The 27,858-nt window shown below is 38.2% G+C and overlaps 1 protein-coding gene and 1 long non-coding RNA gene across 5 annotated transcripts; both read right to left on the reverse strand.

The window, feature by feature from the left end:
* Positions 1-6,679: 6,679 nt before the first annotated feature.
* On the reverse strand, positions 6,680-8,305 carry LOC106903577 (uncharacterized). The gene is made up of 3 exons (XR_001414699.2): positions 8,069-8,305; positions 7,844-7,915; positions 6,680-7,745 (listed from the first exon to the last, which is right to left on the reverse strand). It is a non-coding gene; the product is annotated as an uncharacterized LOC106903577 (long non-coding RNA).
* Positions 8,306-9,135: 830 nt separating this feature from the next.
* Positions 9,136-27,802, reverse strand: nlrc3 (NLR family, CARD domain containing 3). 4 transcript variants are annotated; one of them, XM_014967499.2, is made up of 19 exons: positions 27,650-27,800; positions 22,813-22,973; positions 20,712-20,975; positions 18,164-19,910; positions 17,883-17,969; positions 17,169-17,252; positions 16,317-16,400; positions 16,155-16,238; positions 15,986-16,069; positions 13,805-13,888; positions 13,630-13,713; positions 12,726-12,809; positions 12,394-12,477; positions 11,879-11,962; positions 11,188-11,271; positions 11,033-11,116; positions 10,239-10,322; positions 9,773-9,856; positions 9,136-9,529 (listed from the first exon to the last, which is right to left on the reverse strand). In XM_014967499.2, the coding sequence occupies exons 2-19, from the start codon at positions 22,934-22,936 to the stop codon at positions 9,439-9,441; spliced, it is 3,405 nt and encodes a 1,134-aa protein (XP_014822985.2). In that variant the 5' UTR covers positions 22,937-22,973; positions 27,650-27,800; the 3' UTR covers positions 9,136-9,438. The 4 variants fall into 4 exon arrangements, with proteins under 4 accessions (XP_014822985.2, XP_014822984.2, XP_014822986.2 ...); XM_014967498.2 differs by having other exon boundaries at positions 22,813-22,976; XM_014967500.2 differs by lacking the exons at positions 22,813-22,973; positions 27,650-27,800 and adding an exon at positions 21,060-21,331.
* Between the last annotated feature and the right edge of the window lie 56 nt (positions 27,803-27,858).

The raw sequence follows: 27,858 nt of genomic DNA on the forward strand, positions 1-27,858 counted from the left end.
GTTTGTGGTTCTAGTTACTCCAAAGCCAAGACGATCGCAGAAACGTTGCAAATTAACGGGAATCTGTTTTTTTTTGTACCTCTTTTTTCTTCTTTGAAGAAAATGTCACTTATCTGTAGAAAATGTCACTTATCTGTAGAAAATGTTGCTTGACCACCGATGTTTGCATTGAGGTCAGGGGCCGCACAAAATCCCCCAGGGGGCCGCAAATGGCCCCCAGGCCGCACTTTGGAAACCCCTGGACTAAAACAAGCTCAATAATTAACATTTGAATGATTTATTGTTTTTCTCTTTCTACCAGAAACTGGATGACAAAAGTCTTCAGTCTGCTGTTTTGGTCTCAACTAAACCTTTTTTGTTTCCAGAGATTTATAATTTATTTCATTAGTTTTTTCTGTTTTATTTATTTTGGATATTTAAAATGTCTTCCAGTTCCAGTGTTAAATGATCATCAGAATTTGAAGTTTATTGATTTTTGAGAATATGTTCTTGCATTATTATGTCATTATTACCATTGTATAAATGAAATTGTCTCACAACAACAAAATTATTGTTTATCATAATAACTTCTGGGACAGTTTTTCGTCCAGAAAAATCTGCTGTGGCGTCAGGCCTGAATGTTTCCTCAAGATTTTAACTGGGTCAGAAAAGCACAGGTGGGTTATAAAAAGCCTCTTTAATGCAGTCAGTGGCTCTGTGAGCGCTGAGAGCATAATTCAGAACAATCTAGATTGTAATATAGATGTCAGTTTCTTCCTAATATGCTGATAGCAATGAAGAGCCTGAGGAAGGCGCTTCAGGAGAAATAATAATAAAATACTTTATTTGAAGGAGGTTGAAATTTAGCAATTATTTGACCAATTCTGGGGAAAATTTGATTTGATTGTGTTAATTTTCTGTGATTGCTGAGAGATTAATGTGATTTGGCAGCACACAGATAAAAACAGCTTTGACTGGATTGATTAAGTAACATTTGATAAAATAATATTAATATTTATCAAGTAATTAATAATATTTGATTATTTAAGCACTCAACAGTTATAGATTGTGTTCCTCTGGAGGCCCAGTGAGAAGCTATGGCGGGCCGGATGTGGCCCTCGCGCCTCCAGTTTGTGACGCAAAGCATAAAAGATGCTAATGAAGATTCAACATTAATTTTTAATCTTAAAAAGAAGAAAAATCTTTTATTCCCACTGAAATGGAACATCATCTGAAGCAGCAGTCATTTTTTGATGTTGCTCAAATTAGACATACAAACTTATAATCAAGCAGTTTTTTTTGTTTGTTTGTCTTAATAATTTTGATGGACACCAAACGACACTTTCAAGAAAAGTGCCTTCCATCTTCACATTCTCCCTCACAAGATAAGACTGCTGCTTATTTGTGGACGATGAAAAGCAGCAATTTGTGACGCTTGTGAAAGGAGAGCAGCACAATGCATCAGGATGATGCGCAGCGCTGCTGAGCGACACGCCACAGATGAACCCAAAGCGACGAGGGGCCGACTGCAGCCTCCCCAATGACTGTCACAACAGTGACTTGTTTGTTTCCTCCAGGTTGTTGGCATTCTGAAAATCACTGCCTGCCGCAGAACGAGGAGCGAGTGAAGCTTTCCGGACGCCTGGAGACTGAAGCTGTTCACATCAGACGAAATCAGTTTGACGAAAATATCATAGTAACCAGACAAGATAATGTCCAGGTTTCATTTAAACACAATCACATTAATAACAGTGGAGGGTCAGAGGAGGCAGAGCAGCGAAACCTGAACTCCAGTAAGAGGAGCACGACTTCAACCTGTTGTTACGCAAGTAAAAGTAAAAAGTATTTGGTAAAAAGTCATTTAATATTTTAAAATTACACCATAACCCTACTCTAAATATAAAGTTTGGTGGAAATTTTGGTATTTTAAGAATTAAAATGACATTTTAATTGATTGACATTTGAATGATTCATATAAGTAACAGAAAATAACAAAATCATGCAAAATAAAATTTTTCCAAATCAGTTTTTGTTTCTATAAAAAAATTATGAAAGTTTAACAGAAACTGCAGGTGTGAGTCTGTCTGGTGAGTTTTTGGTTAAATGTGTTTGTTTTTCATTCAGAATCCAGAAATTTTACTCACGTAAAAGTAAAAATACATTTTAACAAAAATACTCCTAAAAGTTACTCGAGTAAATGTAACTAGTTACTATCCAACTCTGCGGAGGGACAGTCTGCTAATCGCATGTTTAGCATGTTAGCACACTGCCACCTGCAGGTGGGAGTTGGCAACACTTAAATCCGATGTTTGACTTTTTTATGGAAAATTTGCAATAATCTCACAATTAATAATTAGCTCTAAAAAATCCAGAGATATGCTGACTTTGCGAGAATCTCTGCAACTGATTTAACATTTACAGCTAAAATTGCTTTGATTTCATATTTGACTATTAAAATCATATTTGGACAGACAGCTGTTATCTTGAAGGTTTTACTATGTGTCCCTCTGGATTGTTGGGCCACACAGGAAGCTCTGGCGGGCCAGAGTTGGCCCCCACACCTCAGTTTGACACGTTTTCTACACATTTAGGTGATTAGAAATTCTACACCTCCAAAAACTAAATGAAAACATAAAATATAAACATGATTTCTTATCCTTTAGGCGTGAGTACACGTCTCCTGCTCTTCTACCTGGATCTCAGTTGTAAATCCTGCTGCCCTGCAGTGAAACGATACTGAAATACTGGAAGAAACAAGCAAACTTTGTTCATCTCTATTCTAATCAGCAGGAACAGAACATATTGGAAGAGCATTTCCAGTAGAAACTGAACCCCATGCAAGTTCTGCAAACTGATTGTTTTCATAAAATGTTTGGCAAATAACTTAAGATTTAGCTGCATTTTTAACCACATCTAGAAAATTGTAAATTTTTTTTCAAGATATATTTCATAACAGGACTAATTAACTCCCTTTATCTCCACCTGTTTAACGTAGACAGGGTTAAAACAAACCAGTCAGAAGGTATTTTATGGTATCTTACTGCTTGTTGTGGATCAGATGCTGCTTCAGCGTGAGAATCCAGCTGCAGCAGAGCGTCGGTGCAGCTCCGCTTCCCGTGATGATCTGAGGGGCAGAGCTCTGCCTCAGCCTCACGATCTCCACACAGCCGTGTTTATATGGAGCTACATTGGGGCCATAAAGTTTATTCAAGAGAAAGAAAAACATGAAACTGAAAAAAATTAAAACTGAAAAAAAAGTTTTAAATATCTATTTTATTCATTCTACCATGAATAAAATGTTTGAGTTCATGTTTAAGTTAAAGGGGCGGTGTTCTGTAAAATTTACTTTCCATCATGTTTTAATGTTTTTTTCTTCATTAAAATAAACCTGGGGTGTTACTTTGATTCTTTCATGTTTGACAAATCCTTTAATCTCCATGGCAACCATTCAGATGCAAAATGCCTGGGTGGACGTAGCCCCGCCTTCCAGGCGCAGCTCCTCCCCCTCGCAGCTCCTTCAGACTAGCCAGCAGCAATTAGCAAACAGCTGCTGAGCTCGTTACAGGAGCTGCTGCTCAGAGCAACGATGGTAAAAACTTTTTTAAAGGGTTAAGAGAGGAGCCATGTTGGCATGACTTCCTGGAGGCGGAGCTTCAGGAAGAGCAGGAGTTCTTAAAGAGACAGAGGCCCAATTTCACAGCCTAATTAGGAAGTCAAATTTATTTTAAGTCACATTTGACGTATGTAATTTTTATAACAGTAACATAGTTACTTGATTATGTTATAAAAATCGCACTATGTGCCTTGAAAACATATAATACTGCTCCATTAAGTTATTTTACTTGATTTAATGTTTATAACTGCTAAAAAAAAAACAAAACAAAAAAAAAAAAAAAAAACGAGGACAGAAAACTGAATAAAACAGGAAAAGTCACATCATCAGTCCGACAGTATTTCAGATATTTAAAACAAAAAACTAATCAATAATTGTAATTGTTGATATTATTTCGTGTTATGTTTTTCAGCCATATTGTCCAGCTCTTGTATCAATGTATGTTTTTCTTTTTCATCTAATTATATTCAGAAATAGCCTGGAAGTAAAAGAAAAAACATCTATTTTGAAATGTTATGTTGGTAATTAAGAGGAAAGTGACAAATTTTGGTGGATGAATCTGCTTGGCTTACATCCACCAGCGAAGCAGATTCTGTCTTCGCTGGTGGATGTAAACAACACATTTTATCCTAAAGTCACTCCGGTTAGAGACGGCAGGCTGACACATAAAAGGGTGATTACTAAAAGAAATCCATTTGTAATGAACGGTTAGACCAGAGCTGTTAAACATTCAAAATGAGACAGAATCGTTAGACGGCAGTTTAAACTGGATGTGTAAAATAAAACAAAAAGTTAATAATTAAACGGCAAACAATATAAAACATGACTGGTGCACATGTTACCATAAGGCTTAGCTATGCTGCGTTCAAGCTTGTTGTGGTTTTATATTATTCATTTTGATTGTAGATATCACCTAAAACAGCTCATATTCAAGCTCAGCCATAATTTATTTTCTACATTTCCATGGTGTTTATTCTCTTATATATGGAAACTTCTCCCAAAAATAAGACAGACTTATCCACACTTCTCTATTTCTTTTAAGTATGAAAAATATAATATTATTCTGACTTTTAGCATCTAAATTGACCTAAATCAGGCAAAATTTGATCTGATTTATTGTCACAGAACCAGAAAAAAAAATCTGGTTTTATCCGTTTTGCTAAAGTTTAAATCATCCCAGCTATAATTTCACCAAAGATCCTGGTGTAATTTGTGAGCTCATTGAGGTTGGAGCCTCCAAACAGACTGGATGGCCTAAATGAGCGTTAAGGGGAGATGATGACCATCATTGTCCTGGAAGGAAACTGCAATGCCAGCCAGACGCTACTTTATTCAGCTCCAGTTAAGATAATGTACATTCATTTCCACACAAAGAAGGAAAGGAAATTGGTATTGATTCATTAATTCAGAGGAGAAAAATGTTCCTCTTTAGAGCAGAATAATGAATCATCCATTTATTGAGGCTGAAAAAATAATGTTAAGAAAAAAAACACTGAAATTATAATTGCTATATTATTCTTTTACAAAAAACATGAAAACATCCTTTCAGATGGGGAATATAATTTTGTTTATCTCAAATAATTTGCTCTACATTAGTTTATTCACAACCCAATCAAATAAAATGAATAAAAATAAAACCTGGTCAGATTTATGAAAACTGTTTCTCTCTGAATCCTCTGAAAGTATAATTCATATTTTATAATCCAGTTGGTAAACAGCTCACAGGGAGGCTTAACTTGAGGCCCGGGGGCCAAATCCAGCCCGCCACGGCTGATTATGTGGCCCTCTAGACTCCACAACCTTCAACATGACAGCTGTGCTCACGATGCTGAAATACTTTTTTTTTAAATTTTCAATAAAATCGAAGCAGTTTTTATTTTCATATTTAAGCACAAATTTTGCAAAATTGGCTGTAAATATTTATAAATTAGCACCAAAAACTCAGCAATTTTGATGGCAAATATTAAAAAAATAATCCTGCAGGGATATTCCTGGAAAAGATGTTAATTTAACTTTAAAATTAAAATGAGTTTGACACCCCTGGGTAATGGTAAGGTTTTTAACTCAAGGTGCGGGGGCCAAATCTGGCCTGCCGTAGCTCCTCATGTGGCCCTCTAGACTCCAGAGCAAAACAAAACCTTCAGGATAACAGCTGCTTTCTTAAATATTATTTAATATGTTTTTTACTGACTTTATTGCAAATTGTATGTAAAAATGGTCAAAAACATTGGGGTTAAATGATGTTACCTCCAACCAGCAGGTGGCACCATTTCTTACTTTTACTATAACTCAGCTTTACTCAGTTATAGTCCGTGATTAATTCATTGAATAACAAAAAGTCAAATTTACCTTCATAAATAAGCACCAATATTGCAAAATTCAATGCAAAAATTTCTAAATTAGCACCAAAAAAATTCTGTAATTTCTATGGTAAATATTATAAAAATAATGATGAAATTGTGGAGGGATTTCTCAGGAAAATACGTTAAGTTTTATTTAACCTTATGCGGAACGTATGGAATATGGAGACAGATATTTATTAATATTTTAGCGGTTTATTAATGAGTTTTATGAACGTATTCTGGTAACCGGCCCTTTAAGAACATTAGTCTTCTTAACAGGCCTTGGGTTAAGCTGAGGAGGAAACGCAGGAAGTTGTTTGTTCAATCCATGACGTTCAGGTCAGCTGCAGAATCAGATTTAATCATAATTAATGACTAAAATTGTACAGTAATTCCTGCTCTGACAGCTTAAAGTGCGATAATTTATCCTCTCTTAGTCACATCCTTTTTATTGTTTCCCAAGTTTCGTTATTCTTGCACTCGAGTTATGAAGCACAGTAGCCAGGCAATTTCATATATAAATAATAAAAAAATAAAACCAGGGCTGGGTTTATGATTTTAAGGCTTTTCCACATTATTCAGCTCCTGGATCTTTAGAGGTAAACAAGCCTGAAGTAGTTTGTGCACAAACTGTCTTCTAACATTCAATGCTCCTCTGCTTTAGTCCTGATTTCCTTTTCCTTTAGGCATGAAGCTTCGACGCCAAACATACCCTGGATCAATAATGGACAAGCGGGAGCAGAAAGGCTGACATGGATTTATTCTCACCTTCATTTGCAGAAAATGGATTTTCAATATTTTGCTCTTGTGGAAAATCTCTGAATTCGTAGCAGTAAAAGTAAAGAACAATCAAACAGTAAATGCCTTCATTTATACGTATGCTTGGTGCAACTAGTATAGGACTATAAATACGACTAAATTATGTGTTAAATAAACAGTTTTTTCATTTTTAAAATGACTGAATAAAATGTTCAGGGAAATGTTTACATTAGAAGTGTCAGGTTTGACCTGGATTTCCACCAACTCTGACGAGTTTCCCTGATCCTGAAGAAGAAAAGCAAAAAATAGATTAAAAAAAAAACAAAACACAGGTGCTAATGTAAGAAATACATGCAAAAATATATGAATTGTTCTGAGAGCGTTCTCACATCCTCTCTGTGGATGTGAGAAAGCAGGTTAGCGATTTAGTATTAGCTAAGTACCAGTTTGTTATCACACAATAGCATTAGCTTCGACTCAATACCGTGTTATCAGGCTTTAGCATTAGCTTCCACTAAATCCTAAGTTGATGCAGCCAACTTCTCTGAAATACTATATTAGTATAGAGATTTGTCATTGTTTCAAAATATAATGTTGATGTAGCGCTCTAACGTTAGCAGTTTGTAATTAGTGCTGAGAGTTAGCACAGCTAGTTAGCATGCACAACACTACAGAGATCCTTAGGCACACATTTGGACTGTTCCTCCATCTATCCATCAACATTCTTTGATAAACCAAAATACATTTACATGCAAATTTGTTTATTTGAAAAAAACAACAACAACAATAAAATAAACATTAAGACATCATTTAAACTCAAGTTGACACTTAGACCAGCTCAATATGGTGTTTATGACATTAAATCCCAACTAATGTAGATATTTATGCATGAGGATACAAAATGTGAAGTTTGAATTCCTTAATAAGGAACTATAATGGTTAAGGTCGTAGTTTTTGTCGTGTATATCAGAGCCAGAAGAAAAACTGCAGCTGAAACCTTTTCCCCCGATCGCTCAGTGAACAGTCAGGCTGTGAAACCACTGGAGACTTTCCTTAAGTAACATGGAAAAGGACATCAATGCTAACATCACTTCCACTTTTCACACAAGAGGGATTAATGCTATTCAGAGTCAGCCTCGTGTTTTCTTACCTGAGGTTTGCATCTGAGCTGATAAGAGGTTTAAGAGGCTTGGTCGAGTTCCTGCAGCTTCCGGCTCTGATGCTAACAGGGATAAAGCTGCTAGCATAAATACACTCAGGTTGGAAACTAACACTTGATTAAATGTCTGCAACGTTTTTCCAGTCACCTCCGACTGCATAAAAATTACATTTTCTTCAATAAATGAACATTAAAGTAAAAATAAAAACTACTCACTCACTGCCCAAACGTGTTTGTACGTGCGGGGTTGTGGCGCTAACCCATTAGCGTTAGCTACGTTTCCATTTCAAATGTGTGAAAAACCTTGTCAGTAATCCACTAATAAAGAAAAAATACAACTTCACAGTTGCATTGTTTCCATTCAACAAGAAATAAAATTAAAATCACACGTGAATAAGTTTGTTTACACGATAAGTTATTAAAAACCTGCTTCTTCTTCTCCTGTCACTTCCTGTCGTCTTCTTCTTCTTCTTCGTCTGTTCCGCCAGTAGGAACCATAGGGTGCGTTCACACTCCAGCCTGAAGTGACTCAATTCCGATTTTTTGGCAATTCCGATTTTTTTGCCGGGCCGTTCACGCTGCCAGTAAATGCGACCTGTATGCGTTCTGCAGTGTAAACGGGCAAACGACCTGAAAGTGTCCCGCATGCGCAGTAGAGGGCGCCATAGCGTCAGCATCTCAGTGTTCTGCCAACCGCCATAAAAAGAAGTGCTCAGTGTTTGCGGAAGTAAACATGGAGGCTAACGGTGGAGCTTAGCTTACATATTTGAAGTTGTTGTCCGGCCGGAGCAGCATATTAACAACTTCATCCTCATATAGTCCATCATGGTTGTTGTTTTTATTCCCACTTGCGCGTATCAGGACGCAGAATAGTGAGATTTGTTGAGAAACTGATGTTCAGTTCGGATGAATGCGGCCTGGACGTTAGGTCGCATTTGAATCGGATACGTATCGGATATGGGTCACATTCGAAAAAGAATCCGACCTGTGCTGTTCACACTGCCATGAAAAGATCGGATACAGGTCGCATTACGTCAAAAAAATCGGAATTGGGTCACTTCAGGCTGCAGTGTGAACGCACCCATAGACATCCAGTTGTTGACTAATGTGGTGAGAAAACCACATGGAACAACAAGGCGAACCCAAGTGGAAAACGTTTTCAGAAAATAATAAAATACCCCAAATATTAAAAGTGCATCTAATACCACCTGTAGTCTGTGGCTCCTCTGTTTCTCTAATAACACGATTGTTTCACGCTTTGACAGAAATAAATGCAGTAAACATTCTGGCTTTCTCTGACAGATTTTATTTCTTTTCCTCAGATTTTAAGAAGCAGTTATACATAAATAATAACTATTTTTAGCTTAATGTGGCAATTTACATCTATAATACACAAAACATACAGTATGTATAAAAAATATTAACGTCCAATTTATGAAAACATCTTTTATAGGTTGATGTTTATTTGGTTTCTGAATCAGCCGTCAGTAAGAGAAAACATGGAGATCAATAACGATTAAAAGGTTATTGGTAAGTTTGTACATGGATAGTTTGACTAAATAAAATCTCCAGTTTTCTGCTCTTGGTTAGATATCCACCACGCAGCCGGGAGCGCTGGCTTTTATGGCGTCGGATATGACCTTTGCCCCAGATTCACCGATTCCATTTCCCTGCAAACTGGAGGAAAAAAAACTTTATTGTTTCTGAGAACAACTGGAGAACATTCCTGTCAAAACATCACATACATTTATTTTTTTAGAAAAACAAGGAAATGTCTGAATTTTAAAGTTAATAATTTTAGGAAACACTCAAACATTTTTAGATTAATCTCAGAAATCAGAAAAAACATGAACATTTCTGAGTTTGAGTTTAATGGCCGTAATGCGCCATCGCTGCGATTACATGGGAGAAAAAACTCACTTGATGTAAGCCAGCTGGTGGTTCCCCTTTAGAGCCGTAGCAATAAATATGGCTCCATCCATTCCCAAGGAGTTTTCCTGCAGACTGAGAGATAACATTAAGTTTACTTTAGTTCACTTTTGCAAGATTTCCTCTCATTTCACTGCCAAATATAGAAAAAATTGTTGTGAATATTTCTACAAAATCTGTGATTTTGATTGCCAAAAAAAATCAAGAAAACAATTGTCAAATCGTGGAGGGATGTTTCTGGAAAAGATGTTTGGTGTTATTTAATATTAAGAAGAACTTATTGAATGCAGAGACAGATATTTAAATAATCTCCATTGGTTCCTAGTGAAGTATGTTCATATTTGTAAGAAAGAAAAATCATACATTTCTAATTCACCACCGTGTTAATGGTTTAAGAGATGAAATAAAAGAGCATAAATTACAAAAGAGGGTCCGGATTTGAACAGTTCAGACTTACTTTAATGATTTAAGGCTCCTGTTGGATTTCAGAGAGTTGGCCAAAGCTTTGGCTCCTTCCATTCCCACCGCATTCCCACGCAGACTGCAGAAAACACAGAAAATTAACTCAACAGATACATAAAAAAGGATATAAATTGTGTCTGCATCTCCTCCTCATGACACCTGGAGGGTATTCTGAAGTTAGCACATTAGCATTAGCTTCCACTAAATATCATGAATGCTAAGGCTAGTTAGCCACTGATGACGGAGGATAAATGGTTTTCCTGTTACGGTTTGTTGTTTTTCCACCGTTGGCACATTTAGCAGCGAGTTCATGACAGTGACTGACAGCGCTAAGCCCCGCCTCCTGGCTCTGATTGGTTGTTTTTGTCGACGTCTTCAGACAGCAACAGAAACTAAGAGAGGAAGTGGAGGAGTTGGATCTTTTTCCCAGGTTATCGGTCTCAAGACAGTTTGAATAAATATATATAAAAAATATTTTTTATAAAAGTTACATCTTGGAGGTTTAACGTCTGAAATTTGAGAATAAAAATAATTAAAAGCAGGTAGTAAATGATGTAATAGTACAGAAAAAGTGTGTGAAGAATTTAGTGCTAATGATCCAGATTTAATCTACATGGAAATAAAAATTTAATCCAGACAGTTTCACTTCCCACTTGGAAATTTAATCCAAGTTTTGCTGCATGTCGTCTGAAGACTAAAAAATAAAGATGACAAGAAATCAAAGAAAAAAAACTGCTTTGCTGATTCAAGAGTCGAAATGAAAGAACGACAGATGAAAGAAAGACTCACTCCAGTGTTTGGAGCGTCTGATTGGAGGTCAGAGCTTCGGCCATCGCTACGGCGCCGCTCGTCCCCGCCGACACGCCCTGCAGACTGAGGGAGCAGGAAGCATCTGTCAGACATGACGCTGCTTTTCATCGCTAATAAAAAACTGTCACACCAACCATAAGGTTCGCAGAGACGCATTGACCTTCAGAGCTTCAGCAAGGTGAATCACTCCTTCGTTCCCGATGGTGTTTTCTTGTAAACTGGAACCAAAGATGAAAACACGAGGGTTTGTAGTTAAAAACCCGATTAGCAGAAAGACGCGCTAAGCAACAATTCTTCTCAAACTCAAGTCGGTACGAGCGTCTTCTCAGAGCTTCTGCTGGGAAGTTTAGAGAATAGTTAGCATTTAGTGTCAACTGAAATATTTATCTCCAAGCTAGCTAAATGCCCAGTTAGCTCTAAGTTAGCAAACTATTTAGCTTCAGAACAAGTATTAGTAGCAACACATTTAGCTAGTAAGCTATAGTTGGAAGCTAAATATTCAGTTTCAACCTAAATAGTTACATCTGAGCTAGTTCAATGTTCTGTTAGCTTTAAGCTAGCTAAATATTTAAGTTACAAATTAACATTTAAATAGTTCTCAGCCAACTACTTAATTATAACCTACCTAAATATTTATTTGGTAAGCTACAGACTGCAGATAAACATTTAGTTAGCAAGCTAAGTGAATTTGCATATTTGCTAAATATTGAGCTCAGCTAGATAGCTTCAAATTAAATATTAGCTTCTAACCAAATATTTATTTTGAAGCATTAGAATGAAAGCATGACTTGTAAACATGGATATTTTTCTGTAAGCTGGTCTCACTCCAGGAGCTGGATGGTGGTGTTGGAGAGCAGCGCCTGGGCCAGAGCTTTGGTCGCCGTCGACTTTATGAAGTTCCACTGGAGGCTGAGAAGGAGAAACATGAGGAGAAATTCAGGGTTTAGTTTATGTAGAAATGAGGAGCAAATCAGTGTTTCTGTAGAAATCTTCAAACTTATAGAGCGCATCTTATCCGTGTGTATTTTTTAATCATGGTAGCTTGGTGCTCTTGGGGCCCCCTGCTGGTGCAGAGGCTCTAATCATCTGCTTATTGGACGTCACTTACATTTAAATTTAAATACACGCCACAATGTTCAATCTTATTTTAAAATGCATCATTTTTCTTCCACTTTGGGCATTAAAATGAAACAACTGGAGTGAATACTTTTCCACGCCCTGGTACGCTGACGTTTTAGAGACATTTTTTATTTCAGATGTGGGTCTAAGCTTTGACTGGGGGTAAAAAGTTTGAATAAACATGAGATTTATGTGTTGCTTGTTTTGCAAACTGAACTTACTGCAGAGACGTGAGTCCTTGATTAAACCTGATTGCTCCAGCGATGGCTTGAACCCCGTCGTCGTGCAGCAGGTTAGCTGTGAGACTGGGATGCACACACACACACACACACACACACACAGATTCATGACTGATGCAATGAGACGAGATGAAAAAGAGAAATCCAGTGTTTCTGATTAATCTGTGTGTTTTTATTGGTTTTTCCCTTTTTGAGTCTTTTTCATGTTTTTCTATATTTGACCTTAATTAGATAAAAGCAGTGGATGACTGAAAGAGCTGCGGTGGATTTTCTGTGAAGTCTGCCTGCAGTTTGGGAGCCATGTAAGGACTCACTCGAGGTTTTGCAGAGAGTTGTTCTCCTGCAGAGCGTGAGCCATGTTCCTGGCTCCCTCCACCCCGATGGAGTTCTCCCTCAAACTGCAACAAAAAACAAGATTGGCTTCACTGTAGCATCCAAATGATCAGAAATAAACCAGATCTGCAACAAATTATTACTGTAGTCGTTCATTATTCTGACGATTAATCAGTTAATCGTCAGAATAATCAACTATTCTTAAGAATAATTGATTATTTGTCAGAACAATCATATTATTCTGATTATAAATAGGATAGAAAATTGTCACATTCTGCTGATTTTTCATTCAACTACTTGAGATTAATTTACATAATACATAAAAAATACAAATAATTAAATCCTCTCTCTTCTTCTGACAATTATTTGATGAATTGATTAATTTGATAACATTTTTCATTTAACCCCTGAAGCTCCTTTTGTACAGTTTCAAAAATAAATAAAAAATACAAACAATTAAATTCCCTTTTAAGGAAGAAAATGTTTTATGTTTTATTGCCTAAAATGCAAAAACAGCATTTCTGTTTAGTGCAGAAAAGTTATTTCTGTTCGACAGTCCAGATCTGATGTGGGGATTGGTTTAGATCAAATCATCAATAACTGGAAGAAAAAGCTGCTTTTTCTCATAATTTGAACCTGGTGAAGCAGATACTACCACCTGAAAATATTTTACAAAGATTAGTTTTTATCACAAATGAAAAATGTTGATTTTTTAATGTAGTGTTAGTTTAATTTATTCCTCTGAGGGTTTTGCTCTTTCAGCAAACGGCCTTAATTTGAGTCTGTAGTTAACAATTAACCGATTAGTAAATTAGTTAAGGATTGTTACAACAATCGATTAATCGTGATTAATGGTTCCAGCTGTAAATTAAACCCAGTTCTCACTTCAGAGAGACGAGTCCCCGGTTGAGCCTCAGCGCTTTGGTCAGGCCCGTCATTCCCTTGTTGCTGATCGAGTTACTCTGAAGTCTGTGGAAGAGAAAAAGTTGATAAAGCTGCTGTTAATGCAGCTTCTCTGGTTCTACTAGCAGAAGGTATTTTTGCCTGTCAGGACACTGACTGGAGCGACTGCAGCGTGTGGTTGAAAGTCAGAGCTTCAGCCAGAGCCACGGTTCCTTTGTCCCCCAGCTGGTTACTGCAGAGTCTGCACAGCGGAGGGAATAAATTCACTTATCAGGGGAGAAAATGAGCTCTTCTGCTGCTATGAAAGAGAAAATATTCTTAGACCTTGTGTGAATGGGGGACACATTGCTGCAGAACATCAGCCTTATTGGGCCTTTTACGTTAAAAATACACAAAATGAATTACCGACATGCTAAAGGCTGAAAGATAATGTTTTTTTGTTTTTGAATGACTCAGAAACAGAACAAAGTCTGAAAGAAATGAGGAGATAAAGATCAAATCTAGTTTATTTTTCTCTTCTTTTCTCTCCTCTGGTTTCCCAAAACTCTTTAAGACACAGAAAGAGTTTTATTATTTTCAGCCTGGTTCCAGTTTCCTTATTAATTAGCAAAATGCTTCATGCAGGGAGAAAATGTAGATATTCATCATTCAGTCTGGATGTTCAGTGAAACAACACAGTCTGTCAAGCAACCCTGAAAAGAAATCAAACTCATTTCCATCCTCAGGAATTTAAAATAGATGTTAAACATTAAAATGTTAAACATTTGTTGTGTAGCAGGATTTCATGTAATAAAATTACCAAATAAATGTTAGTCTAAATAAATCATCATTTGTGATAAAGTTGTTTTCATTTTGGGGTTTTAATGATGCACAGAATGATTCTTGATAAGTTTAGCTAAATAAACAGAACCTGTTGGGAGCGTCCGCTAATGCGCTAATACTGAAGCTAATTTTTCATTTAGCACTTTTGCTAGCTTTGAAAACGTTTAGCACACTTAGCTTTCCCTAAATTATTATTTCCATATAAGTTCTGAAGCGGTAATTCATTTGTAAATATTCAGTTGAATAAAGTTCGATATTTGTTTTGAAAGTTTAAAAATTCTCCAAATATTTAGACGTTTATATACACGCTCTTATTTTGAAGTGCAGGAAAACTGTTTATGCAGCAGTTTGGCTTCCTCAATAATTTATGTGAAACAAGAGACGAATAAAACACGAACAGCAGAGAACAAGATATAAACATAAATTCAGTATATAAGGGCGTTAAGACCATGTAAAAAATGTCAAAATTAAATTGGTGCTCGATGGTTGTAGTTTTTCAAGAGCAGATATAATTTTAATTGAATTTAGCGCGTTAGCACTAGCTTCCAATACATACCGTGTTGCTGTAGCGCGTTAGCACTAGCTTCCGATACATACCGTGTTGCTGTAGCGCGTTAGCACTAGCTTCCGATACATACCGTGTTGCTGTAGCGCGTTAGCACTAGCTTCCGATACATACCGTGTTGCTGTAGCGCGTTAGCACTAGCTTCCGATACATACCGTGTTGCTGTAGCGCGTTAGTACTAGCTTCCGATACATACCGTGTTGCTGTAGCGCGTTAGCACTAGCTTCCGATACATACCGTGTTGCTGTAGCGCGTTAGCACTAGCTTCCGATACATACTGTGTTGCTGTAGCGCATTAGCACTAGCTTCCGATACATACCGTGTTGCTGTAGCGCGTTAGCATTAGCTTCCGATACATACCGTGTTGCTGTAGCGCGTTAGCATTAGCTTCCGATACATACCGCGTTGCTGTAGCGCGTTAGCATTAGCTTCCGTTACATACCGTGTTGCTATAGCGCATTAGCTTCCGATACATACCGTGTTGCTATAGCGCGTTAGCTACTGTTTATGGTCAGTACTTTAGGGTTAGCATAGCCAGTTAGCGGTGTCCTCCACTCAAACCAAATTGCAAACATAACAAATGCAGGCTGTTTATGGAGTAAATGTAATTAAAGTGTCAACAGTTTTAGCCTCAGATTAAATCCATTTGAATATTTTTCCTCTTGTTTCTTTCAGTAAAATGTTCGATTAGAGCTGGATGACAACAGCAGATACCTGTCTGGTTTTGATAGATTTGATTGAATTTAGTGTGTTAGCATTAGCTTCTGCTACATTCGGTGATTAGAAAAGTAATTTTATTAACGAATATATCTAAGTTAAAGTATCAATTGTCATATTTAACAGGCTGCAGAGTTTACTGACATTCATGTAGTGATGTCTGGATGAAAACTTGGTGGCTCAGGATGAATAAATAAATTAAAATGAGTGAAATTAAAAATATTAGCTGCTTACATCAGCTTTGTAAGAGTTCGGTTTGTCTTCAGCGCCTCTGCGATCCTCTTGGCTCCTCCTGCGCCAACTGTATTTTTCCGCATGCTGAAAAAGCAAATCAGAAAGAGAACATGCTGCACATTTCACATGAAAACTACCAGAAATAAACCGTAAGCAGGTGGAAACTGACTTCAGAGACACGAGTTTGCGGTTGGACTGCAGGACGTCTGCGATGGCCTGAGCTCCTTCTTCTCCGATGGAGTTATTCTGCAGGCTGACGATGGAAGCAAAGTTACAAACACGGAACATTTAAAGGTGTAAATGTAGAAAAACCTTTTACAGTTATACTCACTTGATTGATACCAAAGCTTGGTTCATTTTCAGAGCCTCTGCCAGAAACTTTGCCCCTTTGGATCCAATGCTGTTGTTCTTTAAGCTGAATTTAAAATAAAGTTATATCAGACTGAAAGAGGACGGATGCAGATCCACGGCTCTCTCATCCAGAAACAAACTAAAAGCCGTTTATCCTAAAATCACCTCATAATTATGTGCTGCTTGCAGTTAAACCCAAACTGCTTCACACTGTTTGGACATTTAAAATGGTTTTTATTTAACGAAAACGTTTGTTTCTAATTGGACAAAAAGACAAAAATCTCATAAAAGATACAAAAACAATGTAAATATTCTAATATATTCTATTAAACTATGATATGTCTAAAGTTATTCATCGCATTTATAATCAATCAAAACATTTTTACTGCTATAATATTATTAAAATCCTGTTTTTAAGCTACTGAGAATCTTTTCCATGTTTTATCTTGACTCTCTTTTCATCACTTTCATCTTTAACTGCTTCCACAAAGGGATTCTCTAACTTTGACTGGGCCACTTAAAAACATTAAAATTAACTTATTTCAGGAGAAAATTGTTGGTAAAACAAAATATCCTTGGGGTATGAATTGTCTTTTATTTAGTAAAATAGTAATAAAATAAATTTATATTTGCAGTTTATGTTTAGCAAATTGTAAAATAAAAACCCTTCAAGCTGTATGGATATTTGTTCATATAAATATCCTCCAATATACTGGAGCTTTACCAATAAAGACACATTTTTTCCATCACTTCAATAGAAGATTTAAAACCGAACAGGTTTGGTTCCTCCATGACAGAATGATTGTTCCTGAAGCATCGATAAAAGTCTCACTTGATGGTGGTCAGGGTTCGGTTCACCAGCAGGGCTCGGCTCAGGGCTTTGGCTCCTTTGTTGCTGATGACGTTGTCGGACAAACTGAGGGCAAGAACAAAACAAGCTGCATTTATTCCTGTCTCATAATCAGACAGGTGTGTGTTTAGCAGAGATGTTCAGGCAGGTGTGTGTTTAGCAGAGATGTTCAGACAGGTGTGTGTTTAGCAGAGATGTTCAGACAGGTGTGTGTTTAGCAGAGATGTTCAGGCAGGTGTGTGTTTCTAGCAGAGATGTTCAGGCAGGTGTGTGTTTCTAGCAGAGATGTTCAGGCAGGTGTGTGTTTAGCAGAGATGTTCAGGCAGGTGTGTGTTTCTAGCAGAGATGTTCAGACAGGTGTGTGTTTAGCAGAGATGTTCAGACAGGTGTGTGTTTAGCAGAGATGTTCAGGCAGGTGTGTGTTTAGCAGAGATGTTCAGGCAGGTGTGTGTTTAGCAGAGATGTTCAGACAGGTGTGTGTTTAGCAGAGATGTTCAGACAGGTGTGTGTTTAGCAGAGATGTTCAGGCAGGTGTGTGTTTAGCAGAGATGTTCAGGCAGGTGTGTGTTTCTAGCAGAGATGTTCAGGCAGGTGTGTGTTTAGCAGAGATGTTCAGGCAGGTGTGTGTTTAGCAGAGATGTTCAGGCAGGTGACTTTCTGGCTCCAGCAGTAAAACTTGTCCAGGTTTGGTCCCACCTTATTTTCCGGATGTGGCAGTCTTTGGCGCTCAGGAGGCTCCCGAGCAGCTCCATGACGTCGTCCTTGAAGTTGTTATTCTCCAGCCTGTTCGACAGAAAACATTCACTGTAAAACTGCGCAGACTGGAATTACGAAAACAAATGTGCTAATTGCAACCGAGGCCATTTCTAAAGGTTTTCACGTCAGGATGAGGTGGTTTTTCACATATTTAAATAGTGTTTTTTTTGTTAGAAATCTGTCCGAAAGGTTTTGTGAACCTCTGTGATGTCAGAACTGACCTGAGATGGGTGCAGTACAGCAGCTGTGGGAGTAAACTTTTCACCGTTGGGTAGTTCAGACATCCCGTCAGGTTGGTTTGCTCACTGCACTCTGGAGAGACGTGCAGCAGGAAGCCCAGCACCACGCAGTGCGGCCGCGTCAGCTTCCCAGCCAAGCTGCCCTGCCGCAGGTCCTCCTCTACGCTCCGGAGCAGCTCGCCGTGTTGCAGCTCTTGTAAGCAGTAGGCCAGGTTGACGGCTCGGAGGGACACCACCGAACCCACGCTGGACAGGAGGCTGTGTAAAAACCCGCCAGCCCAAACCTTCTGGCTGCCATCGTCTTTCCCGAGAGCCAGGAGCCCAGCCAGAGGTTTCATCGTTGTTGGGCACAGCAAGCCTGTCAGGAAGCGCACAAACAGATCCAGGTGGCCGTCTTCGGCTTGCTGCGAGTGTTGGAAGGCGCTTCTGAAGTGGTTCTGGAACCCGATCTTGGGCCAGGACATGGTGCTCTCTGAGAACAGGTCAAAGATGGCCCGCTTGGAGGAAACATGATAAAACGTAGCTGCAAGAAACTCCTGCAGGGTCAGGTGTGTAAATCTGTAAGTGGTGTGTATGGTGGACTCCGTCCGGACCAGAACTCCAACTCCAAGGCTGCACTGAGTTTGCAGTAAGTCTATCCCGTAGGCCCTGAGGTCCTGCTCGCTGAACGTGTACTTGTGCTTCAGGAGGCTGTAGAAGGCCAGGCGTCCCAGGTTGCCCAGCAGTTTGCGGTTGGTCGCATGATGCTGCTCAGACTTTACAGGCTCCCTGCCTCTTGGTTCCCCTACTTCTGCTTTCATGGAGCAGAAATGGGCGTACAGCTCAGTGCAGGTCTTAGGCAGGCTCTCCTGTGTCCCGCTCTGCATGATGTACAGCAACGTCTCTGCTAGCATCCAGCAAATGCATGGTATGTAGCACATCACCATTAGGATCTTATGGGCCTCCAAGTGTGCCCATATTCTGGTGGCGAAGTCGTTCTCGGAGAAGTGGTGGTTCAGAAAGACCTGGATGTCCGCTGGGCTGAATCCTGGGATCTCCGTGACCCGGTCCACCAATCCGCCCGGGATCAGGGAGGCGACTCCTGGCCTCGACGTCACCCACACCGATACGTCTGGGAGCAGATTCCCTCGGATGATGTTCGTCACCAGGTCGTCAATGGAAACTTCCTTCTTCGGGTCGTTGCAAGGAGCCGCGTCAGAGAAATTCAAAGTGCTGCGAAATTCGTCCAAACCGTCGAAGATGAGCAGCGTCCTGCAGGCGTCGTTTAGGACCAAACCGGGTGCCGGCAGATGAGGGAAAGTCATTTTCAACAGCCTCTCTGCAGAAAGTTTCTCCAGACCGTTGAGCTCGCACAACGTGAAGGGCAAGACAAAGTGTATATCCGGACACATGGTCCCTTGGCACCATTGTCTGATGAAGTGTCTCACCCAGGTTGTCTTGCCAATACCAGCCACTCCGACTGTGAGCGTCACCCTGGGAGGCAAGCTGACCCTTGTGAGGGGCTCAAAGAGCTTGGCGAGGCCCAGCTGCCTCAGATGGTTCCTCCTCCCTCCTCGAGTCACTCCCACCTGCATCAGATCGTGCTCCTTTTGCTGGAAGTCGGAGAGTCCATCCACCATCAGTAAACTCCTTGAGGAGATGTTCAGTTTGGGGCAGCTGACTGAGTCTCTGTCTCTGTGCTTCTCATATTGCTGCAGCAGCACCTCTTTGTGCTTCTTCACCATGGCGTCTAAGGAGGAAGGATCCAAGAGCAAACATTTTTCATTACACACTTCTCAGCCTCTTTGGTGCAATTCTCAAAACTACTTGCTCAATCTTCAAATCATTGCATCACAAAAAAACATTTTCTTATTCCTTTGATAAGCTTGCAGAAGCTTTTCTACATTATCCAAGTGATTATGAACAATTCTCTGCTTTCTCCTACATTTCAGTTGCTCAATTCTTTCGACCTCCACAACATTTAAGCACAAGTTTGTTGCATAAGTCCTAACATGCAAAATGTTTGGACAAGTTGTCACAACATGCCAGTCATGTTTCTGTACATTTCCGTCAGACTTTTCTCTCCATCAGTCCTGAACTGGTGCGTTGCTCCCATGTGACCGCAGGTCATTTTGTGAAGCATTTTAGATGAACCAGTTTTCTGAAATGGCTCAGAGGTACCATGAACAACCAACTGCCAACAATACAGAGTCTTTTCCTTTCTGCATCACAAATTACAGTAAAAAAGTAACAACTTATAACAGTCAACTAGACTTTAGCCATCGTTTACCGTCAGTTTCCGCTTTACTGTCAGCATGACTAATCAAATGGACTGTCTGATCCAAACACTTGTCATTCTGAGGAACTGAAATGTTCATTGGCAGATTTTTAATTCAGAGAAACAAACTGGGTTTTTCAGGTAATTTGTATAAATTGCTTTGAGGAACTCAGTTTTGCTAATGTTGAAAATGACTGAAGAATCGCACCAAAGCGACTGAGAAAAACTGTAATAAGACGTTAAAGGAAGCGATCCTTCCAGAAAGCCTCTTACCGTAGCTTAAGATGAGCTGGGCCACCTCCGAGTCTGAGCTCTCTATGAAGGCCTGCAGCGCGTCCGAGCTCTGGCTCTCCTTTGCAGCGGTGATGGAGGTGAGCATATTGACCTGGTCCTGCAGCTGGCCCGCTGCCTTAATGCTCGTCTCTTCGGCTGACGTCAAGACGTTCACGTTTCTGAGGTGCTGAAGTATTTCCTCCAGGAAGGAATGTGAGACGAAGCTCAGCAGCTGGTCTTTGTGCTTCTGGATCCAATGAAGCTCTAAAGCAAAAACAAAACACGACTTAGTTCACTGTAAAACCTGTCAGAAACTCTGAAATGGTAAAAACTGATCAAGCTAAATACCTTCTAATGAACACTGAAAACCACCTCGCAAAACTGTTCAAATCTTTTAGCCGTCGTGGGAATCGCTAATTAAAAAGCTAGCCATGCTAACTCTAAAGCGCTAGATGCTAAAGCGCTACAACAACATGCTATCTAGCAGAAGATAATGCTAAAGCACTAAATGTCCACAATTTGCCAATAATTGAACAACATATCGCCCTCAACTGGGTCACGTTCGCTATTACAAATGAACGGCTTCAGGAAGTGATTCTCTTGAACAGATCTTTGACTCACGGTTTCAGTTTATAGGTTTTGAGTTTTGCTAACTGTTACATAAATGTATGACTGTGTTTTTTATTGATTACAATTCTTTCAATGAAGTTATAAAGAAAAAGAATCGAAGAGCACGTGAGAAGAGGAAACGGAACTGCTGTGCAGTCTTCACCCCTTTCAAAATAAGAGCATGAGGATTTCTAACAGTTGCTAATCAAAACCTCAACACAGATGTCAAACTTTATTCAACTTAAAATTAATTTAAGAGAAGCTAAGAGCGCTAAACGTTTTCAAAGTTAGCATAAAATGCTAAATGAAATATTAGCTGGTCTATTAAAGGAAAAGGTAATTTTATTTATATAGCACATTTTCAGCAACAAGCCAATTCAAAGTGCTTTACAGGAATACTTTTCTGTAATTGTTTTGCATAGTTAAAGGGATAAACAGGGACAGAAAATGGACGATTTCTTACATCATTGAGGTTATTATGATTTAACGAGGGGATTCAGGTTTTGTTTGAGCCTTTTTACATCATTTAAAAGTTATATTCGTGAGGATTTTGGGTTTTCTCTGTGTTTATGTTGGTTTCTGTGTCTACTGAGTCTCCGTGTTGTCCCGTCTTCCCCTTGATTGCTCCCAGCTGTGTGACGTTTCCCTGATTATCCTCATCCCACCTGTGTTCCTGTTCGGGTTCTGGTCGGGTTCTGGTTCTGGTTGGGTTCTGGTCGGGTCGGACTCTGGTTCTGGTCGGGTTCTGGTCTGGTCGGGTTCTGGTCTGGTTCTGGTTCTGGTCGGGTTCTGGTCTGGTTCTGGTCGGGTTCTGGTCTGGTCGGGTCGGGTTCTGGTCGGGTTCTGGTCTGGTCGGGTCGGGTTCTGGTCTGGTTCTGGTTCTGGTCGGGTTCTGGTTCTGGTTGGACTCTGGTTCTGGTCGGGTCGGACTCTGGTTCTGGTCTGGTTCTGGTTCTGGTTGGACTCTGGTTCTGATCGGGTCGGACTCTGGTTCTGCTCGGGTCTCCATTTTAACAACATGATGCAGAATCACTTTGTTGATGCTTCTGATAATCCATAAAATGTTTTATTCACATTAAAGATTAATTTCTGAATCCAGAGAGAGAGAGATTACTGTGAAACCTTTAAATCCATTTCAGTAAGAACCAAAATAAATCCTGATATTTTTCTAAATAAAAGTCGACTTTTTGTCTCTAATTAAATCATAAACTTTCTGTTCTGTCGTGAGATCCAACAGTAAAGGTTTTGTTCTCTTTGCTATATTATTATAGATATTAAATAAAATAAACGGTCCTTAATAAACGATAAAATCTGCTGAGATTATTCAAACTGAATCAGAACAAAAAACCTCAGAGAGTTCATTTGTTTTCATAATAAATAAAAGTTTCTAGTTGATATAAAGTCACTTCTGTTTTATCTCCAGGTTTCATTTGCTGCTGGTTAATAATAATAAAATAAAGACGGCAGCCGGCGGTGACAATGAGGTTCTTACGCTGCGTCTCTGTGTGCGCGGCGGCGCAGCAGGAAGTGGACTGCAGGTCCAGGTAGCAGTCGTCCTGCCACATGATGCGTTTGCTGCGATCCATGAGCGAGTCGTAGTGCTGCTTCCTGTCCATCACAGCAGGAGGAAGCCTGACCCGCTCAGAGCCGCTGCTGCTGCGAGGAATCCACCATGAGACACAATAAAACCGTATATAACACAATAAAACCGTATTTAACACAATAAAACAATATTTAACTGTCTGAAATATGAAACAATAACAGCCTGAGAATGGAAGGTCTACAGATCTAATAAATATCTTCAAGGAAATAAATTTTACTCTTAGAAAAACTAATCAAAACTATTCAAAGAAAAACAACAAAAGGAGAAATATAATTAAAGAATAAAAAGAAAACAGAAAAACTAAGAAAAAGTCAGTAATAGAAAAAATGTAAGAAGAAAGATAAAAAGAAAAAACAAGAAAAAAACAAAAAGAATTAATAAAAAAAGCAAACAGAAAAGAGAACAAAGAAAAACAATAAAATCTAAAAACAAGACAGAAAAACAAAGAAAATAAAATAAAGAAAAAACAAAGAAATGTAGAATACAAATCCAAAAAAGAAGAAAAAGAAACATATAGAAAGACAATAAAATAGAAAACAATATTAAAATGTAATAATAAAAGACAGAAAACAAGGAGAAACGTAAAATAAAAAATAACAATCCAACTTGATTCTTTGAAAAATCTGATTATGTCTTGCAAAAATGTGTAGAAACTTTATAAGTTTATACAAAATAATTTAAAAAATGCATAAATATGATAAATAGACACAGCAGAAAAAAACTGATTATGTGATTTTTAAATTCTTGATTAATGTGGGGTCTAAAAGTTATAAAACTAATCACAACTTTTCCAAATAGAACATTAATGTCGGTCCAGTAACACATTTCCTAGTGAGCAGAGCTGAATGGTTTTTACTCTGTTTTTATAGTTTTTTATTCAGTTTTTAATTGTTTTTTATTCTGTTTTTATTCTGTTTTTATTGTATTTTTATTCTGTTTTTATTTGTTTTTATTGTTTTTATTTTGCTCCAAACCTTCCTGAACTCTGCAGATCATCGTTTTTCTGGGCTGAGCTGCAGGAAGTTGCGAAGCGTCGTTCTAAATATTTCTGATGCTTGACCTCGTTTCTCTCTGAGGTAATGCTGATTCAGGTTTCTCGGTCCTGCGGCTTTATACGCGGCCAGCTGTCAGACCGTTGCCATGGAAACGAGGCGTCTGTTTCGCCGTGTTGCCGTTGCTAGGGGCAACCAAAGATCGTCTGTGAGTAAAGATCATGGAGTCGAACATTTTGTTCAGTTTCATATCAGTTTCATATCAGTCGACGTCGATAATTATTGATTAGTTTTTTTATGAGCTGGTGGTCTGATCTTTCCTGATTTATCCAGTTTTGTCTCCACACCATTTTTTATTATTATTTTAGGAAGTTTTGAGGCAAAACCTGAAACTGCTGCTGTTACCCAGCAGGTTGTTAGTTAATAACTAAATAATTTCCATTTTTATGATTAATATTTCTTCTCTTTCTACCAAAAACTGGATGATAAAAGTCTCCAGCCTGGTATTTTGGCCTCAACCAGCTCTTATTTTGAAGGATAATTGTGCTTTCAGAGACTTTATAATTCGTTTTATTTGTTGTTTTTACTTATTTTGGATATTTAAAATGTTTTCCAGTTCCAGTGTTAAATGTTCATTTAAAGTTTATTAATATTTTAGAATGTGTTCCTGCATTATTATGACATTATTATCGTTATATTATTTGAAAATTGTCCCAAAACAACAATAATATCGCTTATTGTGATAACTTCTGGGACAATTTATCGTCCAGCAGAATTTATTTATTTATTATATATTTATTATTCACCAGCAGGTGTTTATACAACAAACATTAAAGAGTGACAAAAAACAAAAAGAGGTTTTGATCTACAAAATAATTATCCAGATAATAGAACGAAAAACAGTAACAGAAATAAAATAACCAAGCAAAAAAACAAACAAGTAGGAATACGTTAAAAAGGATCAAAAACAAAACGCAGGACATGGTCAACTGTCACAACAAAATGAAATTAACATGTTAATTAGGATAAAGTTTTTTCTTTTAATTGTGGCAGTTATTTTCTAATTTCAATTATTTCTTTGTTCTCTAATTAACTAATTTAGCATCAGATATTTGGGAAAAAGTAGAGAAGGGAGGGAGAAAAGAAAGCAAACAAAAAGAGAATAAATAAATAAAAGTATAAGCCAGAACAAAGAATAAACAAAGATAAGGATGAAACTCTGAGTCTTATCATTTCTCATTTCCCTCCTTCGTGGTTTTTGCTTCCGCCATGAAATTAACTCACCGGCAACGAAAGGTCGTCTAAAAATACTTTATCTAAACAATCGAGTGGTTTGTATGTGTTGCTGATTTTTGCATCTGATCTGGTCCAGCAGAATTTATTGCAACACTCAGTAACATTTACTTCTGTAACTTTTTGGAAAAAAGTTTATTTAGCACTGCACTTTAAGCAGAGGTTTGCACAAAAATAACAATTTGCACACGAGAAGTTTTAATTGTATTGAATATTTTTAGTAATTAGCATGTAGCCTTTTGTTCTGCAGCTGCTCCTCATTGAGAAGTGAGCTGGTTCCCTGTGAAGGGAGGATAAATGTTACTGGTGGGAAAACTGAGCAAATGTTTGTGCATAATCTGTTAAGTGTGGAGTGCTAATATGAAGTGACTCCAGTTTGTTCTGTTTCCTCTCCAGGGTGTTTGGACAAATACTTCCTCATGAGGGAGAAGAATCGTTTATGGGTTTTTGTGGCGTTTCATTTGGTGTAAGATAAAACATTAAATATTTATAAAAAGTAAATGGAAATGTTTGTATTTAGTAAAAGGTATTTTATTGAAATAGGTGGAGGTGGGTGAACTGAGATCTCCTTTTAATTGGAGGCGGTTTGGTTCGTCAGCCTGCAGTTTCACCTGTGAGATGATTTGATGCTGTGAGAATAAATTCACTGCTGCAGGGACTCGGCCTAACAGGAGCCGTTTCTGTGTGTACTTTATATATTCTAATTTATTTGGGTAAATGTATTGTGTTTGAGGGAGTAATTTGATTTATTTACTTGTTTTAATCATCTCATCTCTTTGAGGTCACCTGGCCATGTGTTGCCATGGTGACAAGGACCTGCTGTTTTCAATCAGCCTCACTGGGAAAATCCATTTTCTGAGAGGGAGGAGAGATGGACTTTTGATTTTGTTTGGATCCAGATCGGGTTTTTTTGTTTCTAGTTTTGTTTGAGTTAAATGTAACTGTGTAGATGTTTTTTTTTTAGGAATAGTTTAGTACAAATGTTTGTTCCTTCTTTCTGGAAATGTGAATGTCTCCACCCTCTAATTGGGAGCCAATCCCTTAACAACCAGGTGGTTCAGATGAAGCAGAGATTCTCCCTCCTCTTGTTTGACTGACATGATTTGCTGTAAACTGGACTGAAGCGTGTGAAGCTGGAGATAAAAGAAAACATATTGAGCGCTCTAAAACTGCTGGTTCCAGTCGGGTTTCTTTTTGATGGCAAACTGACACTCTGCCTCAGCTCGTCTTCCTCACTGTAGAATCCAGCCGCAAAGCGCCGCCGTTACATGCTAATAAACACCATAAAACTTTCACGTTTCACAGTATTCACATTGTTGTGTGTAAAATGCATCGTTTTACTGAAATAAAGCAGTATATTAATAAAACAGAGGATTACAGTGTTTTATAGTGTTTGAGGTTTTACTCAGCAGACCTTCCTCTGTGGTTCTTCGCTCATCAGAATCGTCACACAAAAGGAAACCAAAGAAAGAGTCAAAGTTTAAGACAAGAAGGAAACGGCTTCGGCTCCTCTAGACGGCTGAAATTCAAACAGAAATCAAGAAAAAATACAGACAAGTCAAGAAAAGAGGAGAAAAAAACAGTAGGAGGGGAAATACACTGCAAAACGCTAAATCCTACCAAGTGTTGTTGGTCCAGTTTCTGGTGCAAATATCTCCATACACCTCAAATAAGACAAAACTAAAAAGTAACTTTTTATTTTGCAAAATATAGGAGCTTGTTTAGAGTCAACAATTTCTTAATATTGATAAAATGGGAAACATATCTTACCATGAGTGAACTAGAGCTTTTCTATTTCTATTAATGATTTATTGACTCTAAACAAGCTCATATAACCTGCTGAAAAGTTACCAGTAAGTTATATTTTAAAGTGTACCGAGATATTTGGACCAGAAACAGTTGGTAAGATTTTGTTTTTTTGCAGTGTGTCCGTTTATTTAACTCTGTTCTAAGCTTGCAGGGAAATCTACCAGAGTTTGGTTTAGTATTTTAAAATCCAAAAGTAAATCTACAAAGTATTTTTGTTTAGTTTCTACAGCAAATATATTAGCACACTTTAAGTGCAACAAAGCTAACTTAAAACAAAACAGCAAGATATAGGAGCTTGTTTTAAGTAAATAATTCATTAATATTGATTTTAAAAAAGTACTGATCCATTGGCAGATTATTTTATAGCAATACATTTTCCCATGTTACTTTTTCATCAGTATTAACTATTGACTTAAAACAAGTTCCTATATCTTGATGAAAAGTTACTTTAAGTTAGTTTAGTCTAATTAAGTGTAATAAGATGCTTGCAGTAGAAACTAGACCAGAAATAGTTTGTAAAGTTTTGCGTTTTTGCAGAGGGAGGCCATTGCACCATGCACGTCGTCGTTAAAACAAACGGTACAGAAACGTTTAGGAGAATTAACCTTAAGGCCAAAAACTGAGTGACTCACCATGACTTTAATCAAGTTTCCTGGAAATGTGAGGAGAATCCTGATCCTTCAAGCAGAAACTCCATGAAACAAACAGCAGAAACTTTGAAAACGTCTGAACTGAGCAGCAGCTCAGGGTAAAGTCAGCAGCTCTGCAGCATCTTCCTGTCTCTCTGGCTTCCTGTGCTGCGGTGAGAGCAGGTTCAACCGTGAAACTAGAGAGAGAGAAA

Source organism: Poecilia mexicana, unplaced genomic scaffold (assembly GCF_051168715.1).
Source record: "Poecilia mexicana isolate PSO_F unplaced genomic scaffold, ASM5116871v1 scaffold_19, whole genome shotgun sequence".
NCBI lineage: Eukaryota > Metazoa > Chordata > Actinopteri > Cyprinodontiformes > Poeciliidae > Poecilia > Poecilia mexicana.

Bases quoted from the DNA above. Each gene is read 5' to 3' on its own strand.
- nlrc3 (XM_014967499.2), bottom strand. From the start codon at position 22,936: ATGGACAGGAAGCAGCACTACGACTCGCTCATGGATCGCAGCAAACGC. The intron at 17,253-17,882 runs GTGGGACCAAAC...TCTTGCCCTCAG, and splicing joins TGCCACATCCGGAAAATAAG to TTTGTCCGACAACGTCATCA. The intron at 16,401-17,168 runs GTGAGACTTTTA...TTTTAAATTCAG, and splicing joins CGAACCCTGACCACCATCAA to CTTAAAGAACAACAGCATTG.